At 49.1% G+C, this 25,624-nt stretch overlaps 1 protein-coding gene across 1 annotated transcript; it reads right to left on the bottom strand.

Annotated features, from left to right (window-relative positions):
* Nucleotides 1–24,551: 24,551 nt before the first annotated feature.
* Nucleotides 24,552–25,223, bottom strand: LOC147959332 (uncharacterized). Its single transcript, XM_087532604.1, has one exon. It carries the CDS (start codon nt 25,221–25,223, stop codon nt 24,552–24,554), a length of 672 nt encoding a protein of 223 aa, XP_087388730.1.
* Between the last annotated feature and the right edge of the window lie 401 nt (nt 25,224–25,624).

Here is a 25,624-nt window from a genome sequence, read left to right as displayed (position 1 = left end):
TCAGCCTTCAATGCTGAGCCTGGCAGGAGCCATGGTTCATCCTTCGTACGGTAAACTGGAGAAACCTCCATACACGTTTCATCATCATGCATGGCAGTGGAATGTACTAGATATAGACCACATCCACTATACTGCAATGGATGGCTACCTTTGCTTCAATATCTACAAGGGTTGGATGAAGAGAAACAACCAAGTGTGCGGTTCAAGCAAAGAAGTATCGGCCAAGAGGAATAGGGACAAGGACGAAGTCGAGGACGTGGACGAGGACTCCGAGTAAGGTGGCAATGTCGTTGCTCATGGTGGTTCTAAACTTCTAATGCAGTGTCTACCGGATTAGTTGCATAGTTTAATTTCAGGTGTGCTTAGTTTAATTTGAGGGGTGTGTTGTGCTGAGCCCCCAGCAGAACTATGTTATGTTTCTTCTCGTTACTTTAACTCTTCAATATGTACATACTGCTAGTATTACTTTAATAGAATTTAGCACCCCAATTAAGCACGTACTAGCTTTTTTAATAGTACTATATGCATAATTTGGCGACGAGTGCTCTCTATATGTACCACCTTTTTTTAATTTCAATTTTTGCTCCATGGCGCAATCCATCGATAGTACTACTGTACAAAAGTATACATTTTTTAAAAGGCTAGAGTACTATTCATCACATATATAGCCAGTTAAATTCTCAACCTAGAACGACGTGCATGCCATGTAGTAAACCGATACGGAGGAAGCATAGTAAAAATGAGGTGATTTTACTGAGTGATCGGCAGGGGAGCATGGCCTGTCATGCGGTCCCATGTGTCATGATGTACCAAGGCGATGCGCGTGTCCCTCTTAAGGAAGAAGCAATACTAGTACGTGGTTTGAGATGATGGCGAACCGAAGTGTGAAATAATGGTTGCTTCGTCCGTCTGGGAAAGTGCGGCATTGTGATTTGACGTCTCATTGCTCATTACTACTACTGGGCCGGTACGAGTGGGGTGCGTCCCCCTGTTGTTCTGCACTGTTATTTGGTGCTTGACACGTCGACCCGGTTGCTATATGTCCCACATGTCGGCGACAGGAAGTACAAAATTCATGAAAGGGAGCGTCAACGGAGGAGTATACTACATAATTCATGAAAGGGGGCGACTTAGTTTTGGAAAAATCTGTTTTTACGGAGTACGTACCCACTAGGGTTTATAGGGCTCATCTAAAAACATTCGTTTTTCTGTTTGATAAGTCTCAATTCTACTATACTAGTAGTAGTACCATTACATGTTGGATTTCGAGGTGCGTTAGATCACCCGACGCAAGCAGTGTCAAGAGGAAACTAACCAATGCATGTACAAGTTCATGGAAATTTAGTTGTCATTCATGCATTCATTCTAATTAATGCCTCGGTAAACATAACTTCTTGAGAAAAACGAGCGTACTAATTACTTGTGCAAACTACGAAATTAATTCGACCACTCACCGTCTACCTTGGTTGGAGAGATTTTGAAATTGAGCCATAAACTGGAAAGGAGGGAGTAGTAACTTTTGTCTCGATTACTATTTGTGGCCTTGTGTAGATGCAAAATGTATTTTTTATAGTGGCCTTGTATAAGTAATGGAGGGAGTACTAACCAAAGTACGTAGTAGGGATGAGGAGTAAACGGAGGGAGTAGTAAAATTTTCTCCTCGTGCTGCGAGCCACCGCGCGCGTGGGCGAGGGAGCTTGCGTAAGGTGTAGTAAGCAAGCTTCACCTCATCCTGCGAGCTACCGTGCCCGTGGGCGGGGGAGATGGCGTACTAAGCAAGCTTCTCCTCGTTCTGCGAGTTGATGGGACACATCAATAGTACTCCAGTGTATGGAGCCTTGCCTCTAAGGTAGGCCCCACATGGTTTGCCTCTTTTTTTAATTTAACATAACCCGTCAAGTCGCAATTTGTTTGTTCACCCATGGTAGACGATCCTCCCTCCACCAAGTGGACAACCAGTACACGTGCCAAATTACCACATGGGCTCCCTTTTTCATACAGAAATGAGCTCCACCGTGTACCCGCGCGGGTGTGGTTGGGAAAGAGACGGGAGTACGTGCGATGTGCGTGCACCTCTTCTCTTCGTGCACGTCCCCCACCTATGTGGGTGTGTGTGAGAGAGATACAAACCTAGACATAATGCGCCATCCATCCCCATGCCTCCGCCCAGTCCGACCACCAGTCACCACCACGCCCCACTCCTCCTCACCTTATCTCTCATCTTTCTCCCTCCATTTTTATATACAAGGGGCCACTATCAAAATTACAATTTGCAGATATACAAGGCCACTAACACTAATCAATGCAATATTAATGGTGTTTGCCTCATGGTACTAGCAAAGGAGGACATTAATTATCCCTTGCATGCATGCGGGAGTTTGTAAAAAAATGCATCTTGATGTTCCGTGCAATGCACGGGCATCTTGCTAGTCCAAGAAAACAACACATGGCAAAATTCCACGGCGAACGAGGGATTTGAATCTATTGGGAGGGGCTGTTTGGATCTTTCCTGGGGTAGCCAAAATATTGGCGACCCTTTTGTCCACCAGTGCCTTTGCCACCGATGAACGAGGAATGGCTCGGGTGCTCATGCTGTCATGCATCCTCCAGCGCGCACGTTGGAGACGAGCTCGCAGGAGCTGTGTTTTTTTGTCCCACAACACTGCCCGAGCCGCCCGCAGACCGACCGGCGACCCGCAAATTACGCCATCCAACCGTAGCCGCACACATTATGAGAGCAACTCAACCAACCGGAAGAAATTCACGCGAACACGTAGACAAACTGATATTTCATATAAACAACGACAGAAATCATATAAAATACCGGATTTTCATACAAACATGACAGATTTCATTACATTCAAATGAACTACGTGGTGCTAGTTCTGGACAGCACAGGTATATAATACCTGGCCTAAATGGTTGCCCGCCGATCGATTTGTGTTCCTCATGTCCAGCAGCACGAACACCGGGCTGACGGGAGACCTAGAGGTATATGCTTCAGCGCAAAGGATGGCTCGCTTCCCCACTGCCCAACTGATATCATTGGCTGGTGCTGAAGATGATGGTGGCCGGCACCGGTTCGAGTTCATCACCGGCCACTACTTCGCCATGGCCGGCACCGGCTCGAGTTCATCCTAACATTCCCCTCTTCCATGGAGCCCATGTGGGGTCGACGAAGGTCCTTGCAAAAAAGGATCCAGCAAGACACCTGATGTGTATGCCGGCGTCGCCTCCACGGTGGCCTTCATGGGACCCAAGCGGTGGCGGCCTCCCGTGTTCTACTTCTCCTCGATGATGGTAGCGGATGCGGAGCCGCTGGCCACCGACTCGTCGCTCTCCGTGCACCTGGCTTCCGTTGCTGCTTGCATGGCGCGGCCGCCGGCATGGGAGTCTCGGTCACAGAAACGGGAGACGCGGTATGAGGCGGCGGCATGGACGGCAGCAACGACGCCCGTGCGCCGCTCCTCGTCGAGCTGGCCTGGAGCGGTGAGTTGCTGAACTGTGCGCCGGCTTAGCGCGGCAACTAGCTCCGTCGGGCGAGGGGAGGGAGGTGGATCAGCAAGCTGCATAGCTCGTATCTGGCGGGCTACCCAGCCGGCTTAGATGCGGAATAATTACTCTTCGTAAGCCATTGTAAGAGTGGACAAAATGGTGGAGGAGATAGGGGAGCGGCGGAGGTGTGCGATTCTTGGTCGGCGTTTGGCTTCATTTAAATAGGAGATTAAATAGATGGCTTACAGGAGGATCTCGGCTGGCGTTGCGTTTAACGCCGGCCCGGTCATGAACGGACGTGTGTCCAGAGTGGGTTTCTCGGCTTCCACACGGGCGGGTTTCATGGGGCATTTGAATGTGGCATGGAGGTGTGTTCAGCCGGGCGTGCCGCGAGTGGCGCCCTCGACTCTGACCTCGGACACCGCACCGTTCTTCCACTGACACGTGGGCTGTTTAGGTGCATGGCATGCATGTCAGTGACCCAACGCAGGCAGCGCACAACAGAGGAACCTTTGGTGGGACAGGGCAGTCAGAAGCGGGCATTTCATAAACCGATGATTGTTCATTGAGTGTGAAGTCATCTTTTTCATGTAGATAAGCCTACTATGTTGATAGCCCGTTCGATACGTTGTGATTCATAAAGACCGCTGCAAACATCAATGTTCTGCTTATCATAGATAAGATTGATTAATACCCGTAACAATCCATGTCCTTAACAAAGGGTGCATGCACGTATAGGTTGAACATGTGTCTTGCGTCATGTGCTGTGTGCATGCAGGCGTGCGAGTGTTGCGTGCGTGCAAGGGTACGTTTCAGTGTTGCATGCATTGGTGCGTACGTGCGTGTGTTCGTGAGTGCATGTGTACGTGTCCGTGTTGCACGCCAGCATGCGTGCGCGTGTACGTGTCAGTGTTGCATGCCTACATGCGTGAGTGTCTTGCCTGTGTGCATGTGTACGTGCGGGGTGAGGCTACACGTCAGTCGACTAACTTTTTCATCTCTGGTCATTAGATTTTCCAGCCGTTGGATACGAAATCAAGGGCCTCAAGTTTATCATCAAACTCCACCCCCCCTGAGCCGCCAGCCACCACCGGCTGAACCGCCAGCCCCCGCTGCCCGCGGCCGGCCCGCCCTCCCTGAAACCACTCCCCACCGCCGGTCCATCGCCACACCGGCCATCCCTCTAGCCCCCCCCCCTCGCCGAGCTTTTTCTCCGGGGATCCCCACCCCACCGCCCAATGAACGCCCCCAACCACCGGTGACTGCCAACCAGAGGTCTCACGACTTCGAATACCCACCGACCCCTAATTTATTACCATTTCTGTCCTTCATATACGCGCTGACGGGTGGGCCGTATGGTAATGTGCACTGCTGAATGTGGACCGTTTGACTGGTCAATTGATCGTGTTATCAACAAATTACGGAGCTGTATGGTGAGCCAGTGACTGTACGATCACCCTAAAATGTACTCCTATTTTATTAACACAATACAGACTCAAACTACCACTTCTTTTTTTCATATACAGTCTGACAGGTGGCCCCCATAGTTACGCGCCCCAATGGTGCAACACTAGTTGCGCCACGTGGAACGTTTGACTGGTCAATTGATTGTGTCATCAACAAAATACGGAGTTGTACGGGTGAGTCAGTGACCGTATAATCATGATATGTATTTGTTTAACACGGTACAGACGCAAGGGCTCATATATACGCGCAAGCACTCACCGCTATAAGCACACACACGCGCGAACCCTACCCCTATGAGCACCTTCGAGAGAGTGGGCCAACATATATGATCCTGAGATTTTATGAAGTCACCATAGGTGCCTCGTAGTCGAGTGGAACGTCTCCTCCCACTGAACGTACGTCGCCGGAAAATACTGAAATTAACACAAGATAAATACGAGCACCGGGACTTTAACCTTGGTGGGCTCGAGAAACCACTGTCCTCTAACCATCCAACCACATGTTGGTTAGCACGACAAAATGTATGTGGTGACCATGATGAGCTTATTCTGAAGTCCAGTGACCATATCGTGCTTTAGCTTCAAATACAATGACCGTAAGTGTCATCAACAAAATACGGAGCACGCATCAAATGCAAAGTCGGTCAGTGTCATCAAAAAAATATGGAGACGTATCGTGAGCTAGATACCGTTGTACTATTGTATATGCTTATTTTATTAGTGGCCGATTGCGTGTGTGGTGTGGTGGGCACATCATTTCTAGTTGTGGTGGGTCAACATGAAGACTCATGGGTCGGTTCCATCCTGCGCAACATATAGGTTGGACCGAGACGTGTTATACGAAGACCCATGTGGAGGACTCGGCGTACAACACGAAGCTACCAAAGTCGTGGAGGACTCTATCCCCACTGGTGATAAGCCAACTATATATGATTTGTAACCCTAGGCCCTTAGTATGTTATACAAGCTTGGGGGCTAATTCGTCGATAGTATAGACACACGCACAATGCCTGGTATTCACGTGTACTTTTTACACACCCCTATCACTAATATACAGTACCAGGAGTAGGCTCTTTCATCAACTGCAATTGAATTCTAGCATGTGCATGTGTTTATTTCATATTATTGATCCATAGAGTGAGAGCGGTTTGAAATACAGGCAATGGATGCTTTTGCAATTCATATATAAACATTAATTAGTGCACTCCATGTTGTTAGTGTGAAGCACTTTATACATTTGTCACTTGCATGGATACATTCCAAATTGCTAGCTATGAAATAGAATACATGTCGAATTCAACATAAAGGGGGTTTCGAAGATTCGAATTCATAGGAAGTGCATTCATCTATTTGAACCTGAGATAATGGCATTTGTAAATCAGATGTAAAAGGGGGCATCAATCTTTGTTGTGAGTTTGAACATGCTATATATATTCATACGCATATCTAACTTTTTTTTGCAACCAAGGAGATTATATCTGGAACCATGCATGAACTAAGGTAAGTTGCATATTTTTTAATATATACTCGTGTACAATGTATATTCAAATGTACCCCCTACATTCCAAAATAATTGTAGCTTTAGGATTTTCAAGAGTAAAGATTTGTGAAGTTTGACAAATCCTGAAAGTTCAATTCAAGAGAACATAAAACCTTAATGCTTCTGCTCCCGAATATTGAACGAAGCGCCAAATAGGCCTCTGGTCACCCGAAACCGCGTGAGACTAATGTTTTGGTGGTAGGAAATTACTGTCCTGACTCTAGCCCGTGTAGCCTATCGGCCCGATGTCCAAAGGTCTAAACTGGGGTAGGTTTGTAACTTCACCAAGACGCCAGAGAAGCATTCATACGCCGTGGGAGCCTACCCATGCGCTCGGCCGAAATCTATCCTACCCCCAACCCGCAATATGTCCGAAATTTTAGATGCGGGGAAAGTTTGTAACTTTCCCAAATTTCAAACAAGCGCGTCTCAAACCAAAACATTGTTCGCACTTAGTTCCCCGCCTCCCTCCGTTTCCCCATTCATACTCCGTGGGTGCGAAAACGCCCTCTCCACCAGCCGCGAAACCTCGGCCTCCTCCGTCCTCCACCCCATAGAGGCCAATCCACCGCCGCCCTCCTCCATCACGCCGGAGCCGGTACCCCGACGTCCTCGTCCAATGCAACCGCAACCACAACGCCCTAAAGGACTTAGAAGCTGAAGCCGAGGCAGAGCTGCCTCCACGACGCCGACGCCGACGTGCGCCGTACCAGAATCACTCCGACCACGCCGTCCTGCGCCTCACTGCTGCGGCTCCACTGTCGCAACCGTCCACCGCACCAGAGCTATTCCCGCTATGCCGTCATTCGCCGCCTCGGATCTGCTTCCCCGCCGCCGACAGACGGCCACCGCACCACACTCAACAACTTGGCCATGGGTTCGTCCAAGGCTGCACCGTCCTCCACAACTTCTGGTTTCCGGCGAACAACAAGAAGATCGTCGAAAAAACAGAAGGAGGACACAACACTACCAGCAGAAAGAGGTACTTCTCTTCCCTTATTCGTGCAAATCTTACGTCTCCGCTCATAGCGTATTCGTCCCACGAAAGAAACTAGTTGAGCGCTTCTTACTGCATCTTCTTCGTGATACTAAATGCACAAGGTTTCCTCCCTTTTACTGTTTCACCTTTGCTAGAGGTCAGTAGCCCGCCTGGATTTCAATTCAGGGTCAGTCGAACCGTAATTAAAAGAATCAACACCCGCTTAGGTGCGCGGAGAACCTAGTCCGCCTGTTCCCCGAGGAAGTGGCACATCGGTGTCTATCATAGGGGTGTGGGGCGCAGGAGCTGCTTGCGCCCGATCTGGAGGTCGACGGGGATTGAATGGATGGCCAGGGGGGGCGGTGCCAAGCACGACGGTGCGGTGAGGTCGAGGGGAGGGCGCAGGCAGGGGAGGAATACTGGGCCGGTGGTCGCTGGCGTTTCGAGAAAGATCGTCAACACTGACTCGCTGGAGGTAGATGAAGGCGATCTACCCGTTCTTTGTACATCGGACGGTGCAGAAAAAAATGGACTGACCTATTTGCTTTCAGTCGACTGTTATTTTCATAGAATCCTATAGTAATTTAGTGTGCCATGCATGTTGTAGAGCTATCATATGTCTCCCATCATTTATTTCTCACCGACCTGCTATCTGCTACCTTTACACTGTACTAATTGTGCACACACTTCACCCATACTCACACCATTGTTTTTTTATGCATGGTTATTTCAGACTCTGACGCAGTGTTGATGAATGCAGAAAAGAAAAGACAGAAGTCGCTCCAGTGTAATTCGAAGATAAGCACTAAGCATTCCAGCGCTCTAACGGGTGCAGTGTCAGCAGTTGGAGACAGTAAACGTAGCTCTGCAGTTGATGATCTCAATTGCCACACACAACCATCCCAGGTGCTTGCTTTAACTTCGCACTGTCAAATGTGGTTGCATGTTGCATATGGTGTCTAGCTTGTATTGCTTCTAATTTGGTTAAATTGCATCTGCTTACTTTACACATTATACCTTTGATAATGACATGCCTTCCTGTTTTTTATACATACTACATATGTCTATTAACCATGTTCGAACATCAAACTAATGCTCTTTTGTATCCCTCGTCAATCACTTATGATGAGACAGTCACCTGGGTGGGTTTCTGTGAGACGCCATACTCGTTTAAAGAGTGCAGTGTCATCCTCCCCACATGATTCTCAAGAAACAACAAGGCTAAATGAAGATAGTCAACATAGCTCTCTAGTTGATCACCGCAATTCCCCCACACCACCATCGCAGGTGCTTGCTCTTACTTGGCAGTGTGATATGTAGTGTTCGTCTTACATGAAAGTAGAGTTCGTCAGTATCATGCATCAATGAGTTCTGAAGAGCAAATTTTATTCCTTTTTCTTGTGGGTTTGACTTGACAAGGCAAAATCAAGAAAGAGGAAGGAAAAGAGTAAGGAAGGAGATGATGGTGGTCCTCTGCAGCAACGTAAACGGAGCATATGTACCGATTCTCCTTGTACTGATAGTGCATTACAAGGTCCAAGTCTCCGCTCCCCTACTCCACCATCCAAGATGCTTTCTCTAACTTGGCAGTGTGATATCTGGTTGCATGTTGCATATGATGTCTAGCTCGTATTGCTCCTAATTAGTGTAAACTGCATCTGCTTAGCTTACACATGATACATGTGAATATGGCATGCTTTCCTATTTTTGGTACATACTATATCTTATGATAAGGCACCTTTAACTCGCCATTGTGATATTGGTTGTGTCTTGCATATGATTTCTAGCATGTACTGCTTCTAATTTGTTGAAACGCCATACAGTTTGAACTTGGCAGAGTGATATTGGTTGCATCTTTCATATGGTATCTAGCTTGCAGTGCTTCTAATTTGTTGAAATGCCTTCTGCTTAGTTACCACATCATAGGTGTGAATATGTCACACCATCCCGTTCTTCTTACATATTCCATCCTCGCATCATGTGTTTGCCTTTCATCCGAGTAGTGTTCGTCAGTATCATCCATGAATGAGTTCTGAAGAGCGAATTTTATTCCTTTTTCTTATCGGTTTGACTTCACAATGCAAAATCATTACAGCTGAAGGAAATTAGTCCGGCAGTGGATGATGGTGGTCCTTCGGATCAACTCAAATAGGGGGTCTCTACAGATTCTACTCCGCCATCCTCCCAACAAGATTCGCAAGACAACACAAGGCTGGACAGTCAACGTAGCTGTGTAGATGATGAGCACATCTCCCCTACTCCACCATCACAGGTGCTTGCTCTAACTTGACACTATTATATGTGGTTGCATGTTGCGTATGATGTCTAGCTTGTATTGCTTCTAACTTGAATTGCATCTGCTTACTTTACACATAATGCCTGTGAATATGACACGTGTTCCAGTTTCTAGAACATACGTGTACATGATGAGCACATCTCCCCTACTCCACCATCACAGGTGCTTGCTCTTACTTGGAACTGTTATACGTGGTTGTGTTTTCCGTATGATGTCTAGTTTGTATTGCTTCTGATTATGTTGAATTTCATCTACATAGCTTACAACTTATACCTACAACGATCACTTACCCATAAGACACATTTAACTTGGGACTGTGATGTAGGTTGCATCTTGCATTGTCGTCTAGCTTGTACTGCTTCTAATTTCTTGAAATGGCACTTATGACGAGACACTTCTTACCTGGTAGAGTGATATTGGTTGCATGTTCATATGGTGACTAGCTTTCATTTCTTCTAATTTTGTTGAAATGCCTTCCGCTTACTGTTTTTTCATACATATTCCATCCTCCTATCGTACGTGTGAATATGAAACGCTATCTTTTTTTGTATATATTCCATCCTCCTATCCTACGCTTGCCTTACATCAAAGTAGTGTTTGTCTATATCATGCATCAACCAGTTATGCAGAGCTAATTTTATTCATCTTCTTGTGGTTTTGACTTCATAAGGCAATATCAGAAAATAGGAAGGAAAAGAGTAAGTTAGGGGATGTTGGTGGTCCTCCGCACCGATGCAAACAGAGACTCTCTAGATTTTCCACTGCTACTGCTAATGAAGTTGAAGTCCCAAGTCTACATGATGAGTTCATCTCCCGTAGTCCACCATCGCAGGTGCTTGCTCTAAGTTGACAGTGTGATAATTGGTTTCAAGTTGCATATGTTGTCTAGCCTGTATTTCTTCTATTTTGATTAAATTGCACCTGCTGAGTTTATATGTTATACATGTGCATATGACATGGCTTTCTGTGTCTAGAATACACTGGATCTATCTATCATACCATGTTCTTACATCAAAGTACTGTTGTTGTGTATCCCGCATCAGTCACTCATGATTGGACGCTTTTAACATGGCGGTTTGATAGTGGTTGCATCTTGCATTGATTTCTACGTTGTACTACTTCTAATTTTTCGAATTGCCACTTATGACAAGACACTTTTAACTTGGCAGAGTAATATTGGTTGCATCTTTAATATGGTGTCTAGCTTGCATGACTTCTATTTTCTTGAAAATCCTTCTGCTTAGTTTGCACATCGTAGCTGTGAATATGTCATGTCATCCTGTTTTTCTTACATATTCCATCCTCATACGGTTGTCTTACATCAAAGTATTGCTTGTCTGTATCATGCATCAATGAGTTCTGAAGAGTGATTTTTATTCTTTTGTGTTGTGGGTACAGCTTGACATGGCAAAGTCAAAAAAGAGCAAGGAAAATAATATAGTAGGGAGTGCTGTTACTCGTCGGGTGAAACGGAAAAGGTTCTCCCATCGAGATTCTGCTGGTACTTATAGTGCAGTAGAAGGTCCAAGTCCACCGGCTAAATCTACAAACACAGTATCACCTGCTCCACCAGCTGCAGCATCTGCTTCAACTGTACCAGCATCTCAACCAGTTACTCGTTCGCTTGCTCCTGAACTGGTCAGTTCCCAAGCTGCCTTCACACCTAACACTACTTCTGAAGCACTGCTGACACAACAGGACTTGGAAAGATCAGATGAACCTCATGAGCATCAACACCAAGACGGTACCTGACCGAGTCAAGTTGCAGTTGCATGCTCCTTTATATGTACTCTCATAGTTTGATGTACACTAACACTTTCCCTATTCGTTGTTGAACTAGCACCACGACGCAAGCGGAAACAGACATCAGGGATAATGCTTGAAAGATTAACAAAATCTAAAGTAGGAAGAATGGAGATCCATTTTGAGGCAGGTTTAAAAAGGCCACGTGATGCTACAGAGTCAGCCAAGTTAGTATCAGAGGCAGCCATTGCCATTAGGTGTCATGCACGTATCCTCCCAACGTGGATCCAGTACAGGAATGAGAAAGACAATACCCAGTTTAACACCTTCCTTGACCATTTATCCGTAAGTAATGTTATTCATCGCAATTAGTAATATTGTCTTGCTCCGTCCCATACTTTCTAGCTTCCTCGTAATAAGACTCACATTCTTTTTTCAACAGATGAGGTTCAAGTTGGATCCGAAAGATGATGCAACTAGACAAGCATGCACTCATGTTTTTCAGTCTGCTCTATGACAGTATTGGTACCACCTTAGAAAATCTCACTTTGAAGGCAAGGCTAACAATGAAATCGCCCAAACATCTCCAGTGGAATATATTACAGATGAAGACTGGACAGCCCTCGTTAAACACTGGTCTGATCCAAAGTATCAGGTAGGCTATATGTATTTGATCAAACCACATATTGAACTTATATTTATGTATGTGCCTTACAAGTGTATCTTCTTCTAGGCTAACTGTTTGAAGAACAAAACCAACCGTTCTAAAGTGAAATTCCAACAGACCACAGGATCTCGTAGCTATATTGCACACTGCGAGGCTCTTGTAAATAGCTGCTACTTCCTTCTTTTTTTGTGCCATATTATTGTATCTATATTGACTTGTTCCAAATACAGAGGAAATCCCATGCGGACCAAAAAGAACCTGAACCGAATGCAGTGCAAATCTTCGAGGATTGCCACACCAGCAAGATGAAGGGCATGAGCACACTAGTTCAAGCCGCTGTTGTAAGTCCTTACTCCTCCTGCCTTGAACTGATTGGTACTGTGCTGTGTTCATTTAACTACTTGGTTTGCAGCCAATGTCAGTTACTTTGTTCACTTTTATTCACAGTTGTCTTAACGTATCATTTCACCTTACATGGTTTAAAAGAGATGAAGGATATTCTTTTGGTCTTGATCTGTAATCTAGTTGTTATGTTCACGTGCGCACACAATGATAAAATAGCCTGTTTGTTTTATATCTGTTTGCCCATGATATGAATGATGTCATACTATGTTCATCCTACATTAAACCATGTCTCTTTATCCTTAGATGTCAACGAATGTGAGGAAATAGACAATACAGTAGGCATGCTACATGGACATATGTTCCGAAAGTGATTTTATTATGTAGTTGGCACTACAATACATGCTAATTTATTACAGTAGTTCACCAAAATAATTTATGTATAAACGTTTAACCTACTTTGTTTGTTTTTGTCTCATTAGTAACTTATCTGGTACACTAATCTACAAGTTCAAACTTTCAGGAAGCTATGGAACAAATGATTGAACATCCACAACCACCTAAAGGTGACGAGGCTACTACAGGCACAATGTCACCTCTTGCTGCAGTGCGTCAGTATCTCTCCACTAACAGTGCAAACCTTCCTGCGTAATTCTGGGTTGGTTGTCAAGGTAACCTCGTCCAAATCGCCTACTGAACAAAATCTTCCTGCTAGACAGAGTGATATATCTGTGCTCCAGACACAATTCCAATCCCTAATGGACGTTGTTTCGGAAACAAGAATAGTGGTTGAGAAATGTCGTCAAGATATGAATGGTTTTGAAACCACACTATCAGACACTCGCTTCGTTGCTCAAGAGCAATGGCAGAAAAAGGTGGGGATCGTGCTGCTCCATCAGATTCTACAGCCTGAAACATTAGCATTCAGATCAAATGATTTGTGCTTCTATACATCTGATGGTGCTTTTATCTGGAAGGACTGTAAACTTTATGCCAACATGCCTTTTGTTGTATGGTTGGAATTTATTTTGGTGTGATACGACATTTATGATGCTGCCTCAGGCTGCAGTAATTACGACGCTATTTTTGTATAGTGTAGGTTTATCTTAGTAATGTATTCGGCCGAAAGCTTCATAGGAGCCCAACATGCCAACATTCGTCGGGCCCATTCCAATTGGGCTAAAAAAAATTACGGGCCGAAATTGGCATGTAGCCCACTAAAAATATCTGGGCCTAAATCAGCATAAGCTTTCATATTTTCTGGTAGGCCTGTGCCCATAGTGGGCCTTTAACAGGCCTAAACATAATTTAGGCCCTCGGTAAAAATAGGCCGTTTACAGGTGTAAATATCTCGAGCCCATAAAATACACGGGCCTTTAATAGACCGAAAGTGAGATTGGGCCTTGATTGTGCCAAATAACCCACTGGACTTTAACAGGCCGAAATTCGGACGGGCCGTAAATGCGCCAACCTAATACACGGGCCTTTAACAGGCCGGAACTTCGGTCGGGCTAGATTATCATCATTTTTATATGGGTCGTTAATGGGCCTGATATGATGTTGGGCCACATATGGCCCATGGTTTACGTCCGGCGTTAACAGGCCGAAAATGACAACATGGCGAAAGTGGCCCAAAGCTATAGTGGGCCTCTAACAGGCCGAATGTCAGACATGGCCGAATATGACCCAAATCCTTCACGGTCGTTTATGGGCCAAAAGTTTTGATGGCCTATAAATGGGCCCAAATGAAGCCAGACCTTTAACAGGCCGGAAATACACCGGGCCATAATTCGGCCCAATTACTTAGCGGACTGTTAACGGGCCAGAAGTGACCATGGGCCGCGTTGATGACAAATTTAGGACAGGCCGTTGATGGGCCGATTTGACAGAGAATGTTGGGCCTTTAGCTGGGCCGGCCCATTATGGTCGGCAAAATCTTATGGGCCTTTAATTGGGCCAGCCCATTGTGGTCCGCAAAATCTTATGGGCCTTTAGTTGGGCCGGCCCATTATGGTCTGCAAAATCGTGTGGGCCTTTAGCTAGGCCGGCCCATTATGGTCCGCTAAATTTTGTGGGCCTTTAGCTAGGCCAGCCCATTATGGTCCGCTAAATCTTATGGGCCTTCGGTTGGGCCGGCCCATTTAATCTTTGAGGGCCACTTTTGGGCCGGTCCACATGTCAACATATCATAGGCCCATCTCGACCGTTGGATGAGTGACACCTGTTCCAACACGGAGCTGACGCGTGGATCCGTCAGCCAATGAGAATTTTACACGTGGAAAATTGGCATTGGTCGTGGCTGTTAACGGGTTACCGGATCCAAAATCCGACCCAATAGCTTAACGGCGTTCCGTTACGGTGGATGCCACGTGTCGGTCACCCTTGACGAAAGAAATTCTGTGACGCACGATTTATCATCATGGAAGTGGACACTTCCGTGATGATAATTTTGGCAATGTCATGGAACACTTCTACGACAGCACATGTATGACTATCTTGATTCTGTCATAAATTTGTCATGGATGTACATGCATGACAGAAAACGCGACCTACTTTGACAAACATGTATCATCATGGAATTGTATTTTTTATAGTGCTACTTGCAGCTCCTGGACAGAGGACAAGGGTGGTTAAGAAGCCGAGAGAGTCAATTAAGGATCCCAATGTGTGGTAGTAGCTGTTCATGGATCACAAACACAGAACTCAGTTCCTGAGGACGGTTTCAATGAGACAACCCACCATGTACTCCTACATGGCCTCTCACTGCTACCTTTACCAAATCGTGTTCACACACTTAGCTCACACACAGTAGGACATGTTCATCACCACTCCAATTCATTCCTGATGAATCAGACCTGACTCAACTCTAAGCAGTAGCAGGCATGACAAACAAGCATGAATGAGTAGGCACATCAGGGCTCAATCAACTCCTACTCATGCTAGTGGGTTTCATCTATTTACTGTGGCAATGACAGGTCATGCAGAGGAAAAGGGGTTCAACCACCGCAACATGTAATAGTTGAATCGTTGTTGTCCTAATGAAGTAAAAGAGAGCAGGAGCGAGAGAGTGGGATTGTATCGGAATGAACAAGGGGGTTTTGCTTGCCTGGCACTTCTGAAGATAGCATTGATTCTTCATTAGTGTAAACGATCACAACGTCAGAACAACGTCTATCGAGGGGGAACAACATCGGCAACAGAGAGGAAACACAATCAATGAAATACAACAATATGATGCATGATCATGACATGGCAACATGAGTGTGTTGGGCTAATGCAACTACAACTAGATGGTTTTGAGCTTATTTGAACCAAAGATTCAAATACAAACTCAAGTTATGGGTTCATATAAGTGCATTAACATGTTTGACCTAAAAAGCAAGGTTAAGTTGCTCTAACATGCATGAAACCAGTACAGATGGATAGATTTGATTTTTTGATCATTTTTCATATATAACTTATTTCCATTGGAGTTATAGATTATTTTCCATGATTTTTTAGAAGTTAGCTATATTTTCTGGAATTTCCTGAATAAGAATAAATCTAGAAAATAATTAACTGCGTCAGCACTGCGTCATTGTGACTTCAGCAGTCATCGGGGCCAGTCCAGGGCAAACTGACCAGTGGGCCCCATCTGTCAGTAGTTAGTTAAACTAACTAAGTTTAGTTAGCGTTAAACTAATACTAACCTAGTTTAGTTAGTGGACTGGGGCCCACACTTCAGTGACCCAGGGGGTTAAACTGGGTCCACCCGGGGTCAACGGTCAGCGGGGTCAAACTCGCCGGCGAGGCCCGAGACGGCGGCGCGGCTCGGAAATAGCCCATGGGTGTCCAAATGGGCGGCGGAGAGGCTCTACGGGTGCAGCGCAACGAGGCGCGTCTAATGTGGCAAGCGGGAGCAGCTGGGGTGGACCGAGCTCGTCGGAAGCGAGCTCGCGGCGGCCGCCGGAGTTCGGCCAACGGCGGGTTAGATGATGCAGGGCGCTAGGGGAGACGCTGGTGTGTGCTACGTGCTCCTGGTGAGGTGTGGAGCATGGTGGTGTGCCCGACTTCGAGCCACTGTGGCTCGGGCCACGACAGCGATGAGGCACGGCAACGGCGAGCTTCGGCAGTGGTGGAAGACGGAGCTTCGGCCGTGGCGGGAGCAGCTGGGGTGGACCGAGCTCGTCGGAAGCGAGCTCGCGGCGGCGGCCGGAGTTCGGCCAACGGCGGGTTAGACGATGCAGGGCGCTAGGGGAGGCGCTGGTGTGTGCTACGTGCTCCTGGTGAGGTGTGGAGCATGGTGGTGTGCCCGGCTTCGAGCCACTATGGCTCTGGCCACGACAGCGACGAGGCATGGCAACGGCGAGCTTCGGCCGTGGTGGAAGACGGAGCTAGGGGACGGGAACGGAGGGCGCGAGCAAGGGGAAAGAATCAGGAGCTCACAGGGAGTCGTACGGTGGTCTCAGCGGGCTCGGGGATGGGCTGGAGACGAGGTGCGGTCGCCGGCGATCTCGGATGCCTGAGGTAGAAGGCGACCACGGTGACGGCGTTCGCAGGCGTCTGGTGTCGCGTGGCTCGGGGGAGAGGTCTAGGGCGACGAGGCGGAGCTCTTGAGCCAGTCAGGGAAGCGAGGGCGAGGCGGTGGCCGCAGTGGTGCACGTCGGAGGCGGCGAGTGCGCTCGAGTGGTGCAAGGGAGAGAGCCAGAGGAGGGGTGGAGCACGGGAGAGAGTGAGAGAGGTCCAGGGGTGGCGTGGCGCTGCAAGAGACGTCCAGGGGGAGGAGGAGGCAGCCAGGCAGGGAGGAGGTGGCCGGCGTGTGGCTGAGCGCGCCGGGCATGCGCCCCTGCCTACTGGCGCGAGGAGGAAGGCGACAGAGGGGCTGCGGTGGTGGGCTGGGCCGGCTTTGGTGGGCTGCACAGGTAGGTGGCCCGATAAGTGGCCCAGATAGGCGTTCTCTCTCTCTTTTCTAAATTTTTTATGTTTTCTATTTTTCTGCAATTGTTTTGGCTTAATTGAAATGCTAAGACATTTCCAAAAATCATAAAACTAATCATGGCTACTGTTTAGAATATATCCAACATTAAACATTTTAGTTTATGATTATTTGAGCATTTAAAATATTTTATAGCATTTAAATTCCCAAATGCAAATAGAGTATGATTTCATTCAGAGCCCAAATATGTCATGGAAAAATGTGCATCACCTCTGGTTACTGTTTACAGCATTTTCCATAAATGATGAACATTTTTGAAAGCCATTTGGATTTACTGAAAATATTTTAGGTCAACCTAGTGAATTCCTTTGATGCTAGGGGTTTAACCAATCCCCATTTCAAGTCTCTTTCATGTTTAAACATGATGCACACATGAGGCTAGCCTAGTGCATTACCAGAAGCTAGGGATGTGACACAGCGAGCCAAACTCGAAGTTGGTCGGGATGACGGCTTCGACTCCGTAGACGAGGAAGAACGGGGTGAACCCGGTCGACCGATTTGGCATGGTGCATAGACTCCAGAGAACGGCTGGCAACTCATCAAGCCAGCTGCCGGGTGAGCGGATGAGTGGCTCGACGAGTCGCGGCTTGACGCTGGACAGGATGAGTCCATTGGCCTGCTCGACCTGCCCATTGGACTGCGGATGTGCAACGGAGGCCAGGTTGAGGAGGATGCCGGAGACGGAGCAGTATTGCTCAAGCGCGCCCTTGGCGAAGTTGGCGCCGTTGTCGGTGATGATGCGATTCGGCATGCCATAGCGCACCGCTATGTCCTTGATGAACCGGACGACTGTTGGCCTGTCCAGTTTCTTGATTGGTCTTGCCTCGATCCACTTGATGAATTTGTCCACTGCCACCAGCAAGCGCGTCATGCCACCTCGAGCGTTTTTGAACGGTCCCACCATGTCGAGTCCCCAGACCGCGAAGGGCCAGGCGATCGGTATGGTGCAGAGTGCTGACGCTGGCTGGTGGCTGCGTTTGCTGAAGCGCTGGCATCCCTCACACTTGAGGACGAGCGACTCGGCATCTTGGAGGGCCGTGGGCCAATAGAAATCATGGCGGAATGCCTTGGCCACCAAGGATCGTGATGCGGCGTGGTGCCCGCACTCGCTCTGATGTATGTCGAGGAGGATGTCGATGCCCCGTTCCTGCTCGACGCAGCGCTGGAACACGCCGGTGGAGCTGCGCTTGACGAGCTCGTTGTTGATGATGCTGTAGGTAGATGCCCGGTGCTACACTTGCCAAGCTTCGGTCTCATCCATGGGGAGAACCCCGTTCTCCAATAATTCTGATATTGGGAGGGCCCAAGATGGAGCCGTAACCACGACGAAGACGGCCACCAGTGTGGGTTCCGTGTCGGCAGCCCCCAAGCTGTAATGCCCCGAGACCGTTGTGCCAGGTGCCTTCCAGGGTTTCCGGGTTTCATATTTTGTTTCATTTGTGCTTGCCCTTTTATTTTGCATTGCATCATGTCATCATGCCATCATCTCATAAATCTTTTGCATCTCAACTAAATAAATTGTGTGGATCTTCGATCCATTTAAATCGAGGGAAGAGTGACTTCTCTTTATAACATATCCTCCCAATATTAGGGAGCTATATTAAATATACCATTAACTTGGAATCACCCATCACACAATTGCATTACTCTTCAACTCTTCTTCTATCCGACTTAACTTCATATATTTTCCTTGTCATCTCTCTCAAGCCATACCCATGCATCATCCCTCCCACTTCCTTCATTTTTCATGTCTTTGCAAGCGACCTTATTCCTCCTCCATTAATGTTCATCTTTTCCCTATAAATATTGCCTTTTTCCTACACCCTCTTTGTCAAGTTTCATCCCATTCGAAGTTGTTTTGGTCAGGTTCAAAAATGATTGAAGTTTGAAAATAATTCAAACTCTAATTATTTTTCTACCTTCTAAAAATGCCGGAGCAATTTATTCAAACCCTACATAAATCCAGGGTTCCAGATATATTTTTATATATCTCATATTCGTAACCAAAAACCCATGGATTTTCCCCTTTATTGATTGTTTATTTATATAAACAATAATTTAAGGAAAGGAAGATTTTGGAAAGGAGAGGGAGCCCAGCAGCCGCACCAGTTGGCCAAGGCCCAGCTGGCGCCCTTCCCACTGGGCCGGCTCCAAGGCCCAGCCGCCCCCACCAGTTCCATAACCCTAGCCCGATCCCCTCGCTCGCTAGCCTCTCTCTCTCGATCCCTTGCCTCTCCCTCGACTCCCTCCTGCGCCGTCGCACACATCTCACAGGAGAGGAGCGCCCGCGCCCGAGACCTCCTACGCCCGATCCCCTCGGCCTCCACCTCGCCATCCCGTCGCCGTGTCAGGTCGCCGCTGGTGACCACAACCCGCGCCGCACCCTCGTCCCGTTCCCCTCTGCCTCCTCCCGAGCGCCCCTCCTTCCAACAAGCGCGCCCGCTGGCGTCGACCACCACCACCAGGAGCTCCGCCGCCCCTCTGCTCCTGTTTCCTCTCCTGCGCCTCCACCGGCGTGGAGCCGCGCCAAGATGCCACCGCTGCTCTGCTTCCTGACGAGCAGAGGACGAGGCGCCCGCTCGCCCGCGTCTCGCGTTGACCGCGGCCGTCGCCCCGCATCGCCAGCAGCAAGCCGCTGTCGTTGCCTCTGTTTCGAGCCCTTGTGCTGCTGCTGTCGCGCCCTGCTTCGTCTGAAGCTCCAGCGCCAAGTCCCTCGCCAAGCCGCCGCCGTTTGCCCTGCCGCCGGCCTGCCTCCTTGTTCGGATTCGGCCGAGCTCTCCCCGTCGCCGGTTGCCTCGCCGACCCGCCGCTTCTCGCGCCTACCATCCCGTTCCTTGCCTTGCTGCTGCTGCCGCCCCCTTGCCATGGCCATCGCCGAGTTCCCCCAGGACCCGTGGAGCATGTGCGGGAGAACCAAGTCCAAAGACTACCGTGGCTGCGATCTCGCCCAGTAACACTAGGTTCGGCCAGACCGTCTCGGATTTTCGCCAAGTTCCACTTCCGTCTCCCCTCAAAACGCAAAGTACCCCCAACGGACTCGACAAGACCCACATGCACGATTACGCCCGGCGATGCGACAAGTACATCTACCGACGACCCTCGAACGCGTCAAGTACCACTACCGTCAAGTACATCTTCGCAAGACCAAGTCCCTCTACAAAAACGTTGTACGACTACTTCCGTGGCCGAAGGCCCGTGTACAACTACCGTCGCCGTGAACGACTACTTCCTCTACTTCCTCTACGAACCTGAACCGCTCCGAGAATGCACCTGGAAGGTATAATCGCCGAGACTATGACCCATGGACGAATGCACGTGTAGTTTGAGATGCATGTTTGGATGTTGTATCCTCCCGTGATCATTATATGTTTCCCTCGCTTGTCACCGTCGTCGACCCATGGGAACCCGGTTGCCGGGATCACCCCACCTTCTATCGCATGTCACGCTCCCATCACTTTTCCTTTTGCATCGGTATCTCCGTGTGTTGTCGGATCATCCGGAATGTTGCCGTGGCACCGTTTCGTTATCGTCGCCGTGGCACCCCTTTCTTTCTACTACGGTGACAAATGCTTCCTAATGCTCTTGTCAACTTTTAATAAAAATTGCATAAACTTGAACATGTCATGCGCATCATGATAATAACATTTAAATGTTTAAAATTGTTGTCATACCAAGTTGCTAAATGCATATGGGGATTTACCGGTTTTGTTGTTTATTATATCCGGCCCCATTTAAACTGTTTAAATGGGTATAGTTTTGTTATGCTTCACCTCATGCCATGATTATGTGATGGTTGTTTACCATGATTGTTTGTTTCTTTCCGATGTTGCTTCTTCGGGTTGGTTCCGATAACGTCGTGTGTGTGAGGATCCGTTCGACTACGTTCCGTTTGTCTTCTTCATGGACTCGTTCTTCTTCCTTGCGGGATTTCAGGCAAGATGACCATACCCTCGAAATCACTTCTATCTTTGCTTGCTAGTTTCTCGCTCTTTTGCTATGCCTATGTTGCGATACCTACCACTTTCTTATCATGCCTCCCATATTGTTAAACCAAGCCTCTAACCCACCTTGTGCTAGCAAACCGTTGATTGGCTATGTTACCGCTTTGCTCAGCCCCTCTTATAGCGTTGTTAGTTGCAGGTGAAGATTGAAGTTTGTTCCTCGTTGGATCATGGAGATGTTGTTCCTTGTTGGAACATGTTTACTTGTTGGGATATCACAATATATCTTATTTAATTAATGCATCTATATACTTGGTAAAGGGTGGAAGGCTCGGCCTTATGCCTGGTGTTTTGTTCCACTCTTGCCGCCCTAGTTTCCGTCATATCGGTGTTATGTTCCCGGATTTTGCGTTCCTTACGCGGTTGGGTTATAATGGGAACCCCTTGATAGTTCGCTTTGAATAAAACTCCTCCAGCAAGGCCCAACCTTGGTTTTACCATTCGCCACCTAGCCTTTTTCCCTTGGGAGTCGCGCATCCCGAGGGTCATCTTATTTTAGCCCCCCTGGGCCAGTGCTTGTCTAAGTGTTGGTCCGAACTGAGTAGACTGCGGGGCCACCTCGGGGAAACTTGAGGGCTGGTTTTACTCGTAGGATGTCTCATCCGGTGTTGCCCTGAGAACGAGATATGTGCAGCTCCCATCAGGATGTCGGCACATCGGGCGACTTTGCTGGACTTGTTTTCCATTGTCGAGGATGTCTTGTTGTACCGGGATATCGAGTCTGATCGGAATGTCTCGGGAGGAGGTCTATTCCTTCGTTGACCGTGAGAGCTTCTGATGGGCTAAGTTGGGACACCCCTGCAGGGATTTGAACTTTCGAAAGCCGTGCCCGCGGTTATGGGCAGATGGGAATTTGTTAACGTCCGGTTGTAGAAAACCTGAAGTTGACCTTAATTAAAATACATCAACCGCGTGTGTAACCGTGATGGTCTCTTTCCGGCGGAGTCCAGGAAGTGAACACGGTGTTGGAGTTATGCTTGACGTAGGTTGTTTTAGGATCACTTCTTGATCATACTTTTATCGACCATGCTTTGCTTTCTCTTCTCGCTCTCATTTGCGTATGTTAGCCACCATATATGCTAGTCGCTTGCTGCAGCTCCACCTCATACCTTTACCTTACCCATAAGCTTAAATAGTCTTGATCGCGAGGGTGCGAGATTGCTGAGTCCCTATGGCTCACAGATACTTCCAAAACCAGCTTGCAGGTGCCGATGAGTCCGTGCAGATGACGCAACCAAGCTCAGGAGGAGCTCGATGAAGATCTTGTCTTTTGTGTTGTTTTGTTCTAGTTGATCAGCAGTGGAGCCTAGTTGGGGTCGATCGGGGACCTTGTTGCATTTGGGGTTCTTCTTTTATTTTGGCTCCGTAGTCGGGCCCTGATTGTACTTGGTTGATGTAATGCTTTATTCATGTAATTGTGTGAAGTGGCGATTGTAAGCCAGCTATGTATCTCTTTCCCTTATGTATTACATGGGTTGTGTGAAGATTACCTCACTTGCAACATTGCTTTCAATGCGGTTATGCCTCTAAGTCGTGCTTCGACACGTGGGAGATATAGCCGCATCGAGGGCATTACACAAGCCGAGTCGCATCTTGGACCCGTCGAAGTGCATGCGGCAATGCGTCGAGTCGGGAGGCGGCGGCAAGTACTGGGTCTCGGTCCAGTCGACGAGGAAGTCGGCCAGGGCTTGAGACTTGATCGCGGTGCGGGGCTCATAGAGGATGGTGTGGCCGGCTAGCTGGATCGCCCACTTGGCAACCCGGCCAGAGGCATCCCGGCATCCGATGATTTCTCCGATAGGCGCCGTGCTGACCATGGTGACAACGTGCTCTTGGAAATACTGCTTCAGCTTCTTGGCGGTGAAGTACACGCTGTAACACATCTTCTGGTAGTGCGGGTAGTTCTGCTTGGAGATGGAGAGCACCTCGCTCAGGTAGTAGACTGGGTGCTGGACGGCTTGGATCTTGCCCTTCTCTGGTCGCTCGACCACCAGCACCATGCTGACTGCCCGCGAGGTCGCGGCTATGTAGAGCAACATCGGCTCCTTGTCGGTCGGCGCGGCCAGGACTGGTGCGGTGGAGAGCATGCGCTTGAGGTCTTGGAAGGCCTCGTCTGCCTTGCTGTTCCATTCGAACGGGCTCGCCTTCTTCATCAGCTGGTACAGGGGTAGCGCCCTTTCGCCTAGCCGGCTTAGAAATCGGCTGACTAAGGCACAGCATCCGATGAACTTTTGGACATCGCACAGCCGAGCCGGCTTGCGCATGCGCTCGATGGCCTTGATCTTCTCCGGGTTCGCCTCAATGCCGCGTTCCGAGACGAGGATGCCGAGTAGCTTTCCGGCCGGGACGGCGAAGACGCATTTTTTCGGGTTAAGCTTGACCTTGTATTCGCGGAGGTTGGCGAAGGTTTCCTTCAAATCGTCGAGGAGCGTGAGGTGCTGCTTGGTCTTCACCATGATGTCGTCCACGTATCATGGATATTGCGGCCGAGTTGCGGCAGCAGGCATTTCTGCATGCAGCGCTGGAAGGTGGCGCCGACGTTCTTCAAGCCGAACGACATGGTGATGTAGCAATATGCCCCAAGGGGCGTGATGAAGGACGTCTTCAGGGCATCGGACGGGTCTAGCTTGATCTGGTGGTAGCCGGAGTAAGCGTCCAGGAAGGACAGGAGCTCACACCCGGCGGTCGAGTCGATGACTTGGTCGATCAACGGGAGGGCGAACGGATCCTTGGGACAGGCCTTGTTGAGGCTGGTGTAGTCGATACACATGCGCCGGGTCTTGTTCTTCTTCAGGACGAGGACTGGATTGGCCAGCCACTTGGGGTGAAACACTTCCATTATGAAGCCGGTCGCCAAAAGCTTAGCGACCTCTTCACCAATGGTTCTTCTCTTCGGAAAATCATCGTAGGGGCTGACGGGCAGGCTTGGCATCCTTGCGGACGTGAAGTTTGTGCTCGGCGTACTTCCTCGGGATACCCGGCATGTCCTTCGGGGTCCATGCAAAGATATCCCGATTCTCGCGGAGGAAGTCGACGAGCTCACCTTCCTATTTGTTATCGAGGCGGGCGCCTATGACAACGTACTTGCTGCAGCTGGGGTCTTCCGGGTTGAGCTTCACTTTCTTGGTCTCCTTGGAGGGCTTGAAGGCGGCCTCGTCGGCCGGGTCCGGGGTCGGGATCGACGCGGCGGAGGCCTCGCCTGCCAGGGCGACGATCCGGTCGAGCTGGCGCTGCTCCTCGGCAATGACCAGCGACTCGGCCAACTTGGCCTCGTCTCGGGCGCACTCTAGGGACTTGTGGTAATCGCTGGTGATGGTGATGAGGCCCTTGGGATCCGGCATCTTCATCTTCAGGTACGCGTAGTGGGGAACCGCCGTGAACTTGGCGACTGCGGGCCGGCCCAGCAACGCGTGATACGCGCTGGACAGGTCCACCACCTCGAACCAGATCGTTTCACGCCGGAAGTTGCTGCTGTCACCGAATAGGACATCTAGCCGGACCCGGCCAATGGGGTTGCAGGAGAGGCCGGGCACGATGCCGTGGAAGATCGTTCGGGTCGGCTCCAGGTCCTCAGCCTTGAGGCCGAGCTTGGTCATTGTGTCGCGGTAGAGGATGTTGATGATGATGCCGCCGTCGATGAGGACTCTGGAGAACCTGCATGTGCGCCGCGCGACGACTGTGGGGTTGAGGACGAGGGCGTAACCACCCGGACTCGGCATGACTGCCGGGTGATCCTCCCGGGTCCAGGTGATCGGGCGATCCGACCAATGCATGAACTGCGGCTTGGCTGGGACGACGGTGTTCACCTCCTATCGAAGGAGGCGCTCGCTGCGCTTGTCATTGCTGAGGCTGGTGAAGACGACGTAGGCCATGTTCTGGTCCGGGTAGGCGTGGTCGCGCATCGCGCCGCCAGCTGGAGGCGGCGGTGGAGGCAGAGGCGGCTGTCCCGCGCCTGGAGCCCGAGCCAGAGGGGGCGGGACGTCGCCCCTCATGATGCGCTTGGTGATGTGCACTGCCGAAGCATGTGCGTGGAGGGTCTTGCGCCGCTGTGGTGCTTGCAGGGGGCGTCGAGCATCTACTCGAAGCTCATGGCGGGTTGCCACGCCATCTTGCCGGTTTG

This window comes from Triticum urartu, chromosome 7A (genome assembly GCF_056163025.1).
Source record: "Triticum urartu cultivar PI428250 chromosome 7A, HENAU_Tu73, whole genome shotgun sequence".
In the NCBI taxonomy this organism is placed as follows: Eukaryota; Viridiplantae; Streptophyta; class Magnoliopsida; order Poales; family Poaceae; genus Triticum; species Triticum urartu.
The sequence above is the reverse complement of the archived record's forward strand: the minus strand, read 5'-3'. Positions and strand labels throughout refer to the sequence as shown.

Coding starts and splice junctions, on each gene's coding strand:
- LOC147959332 (XM_087532604.1), bottom strand. CDS start 25,223: ATGCCGAGTCCGGGTGGTTACGCCCTCGTCCTCAACCCCACAGTCGTC.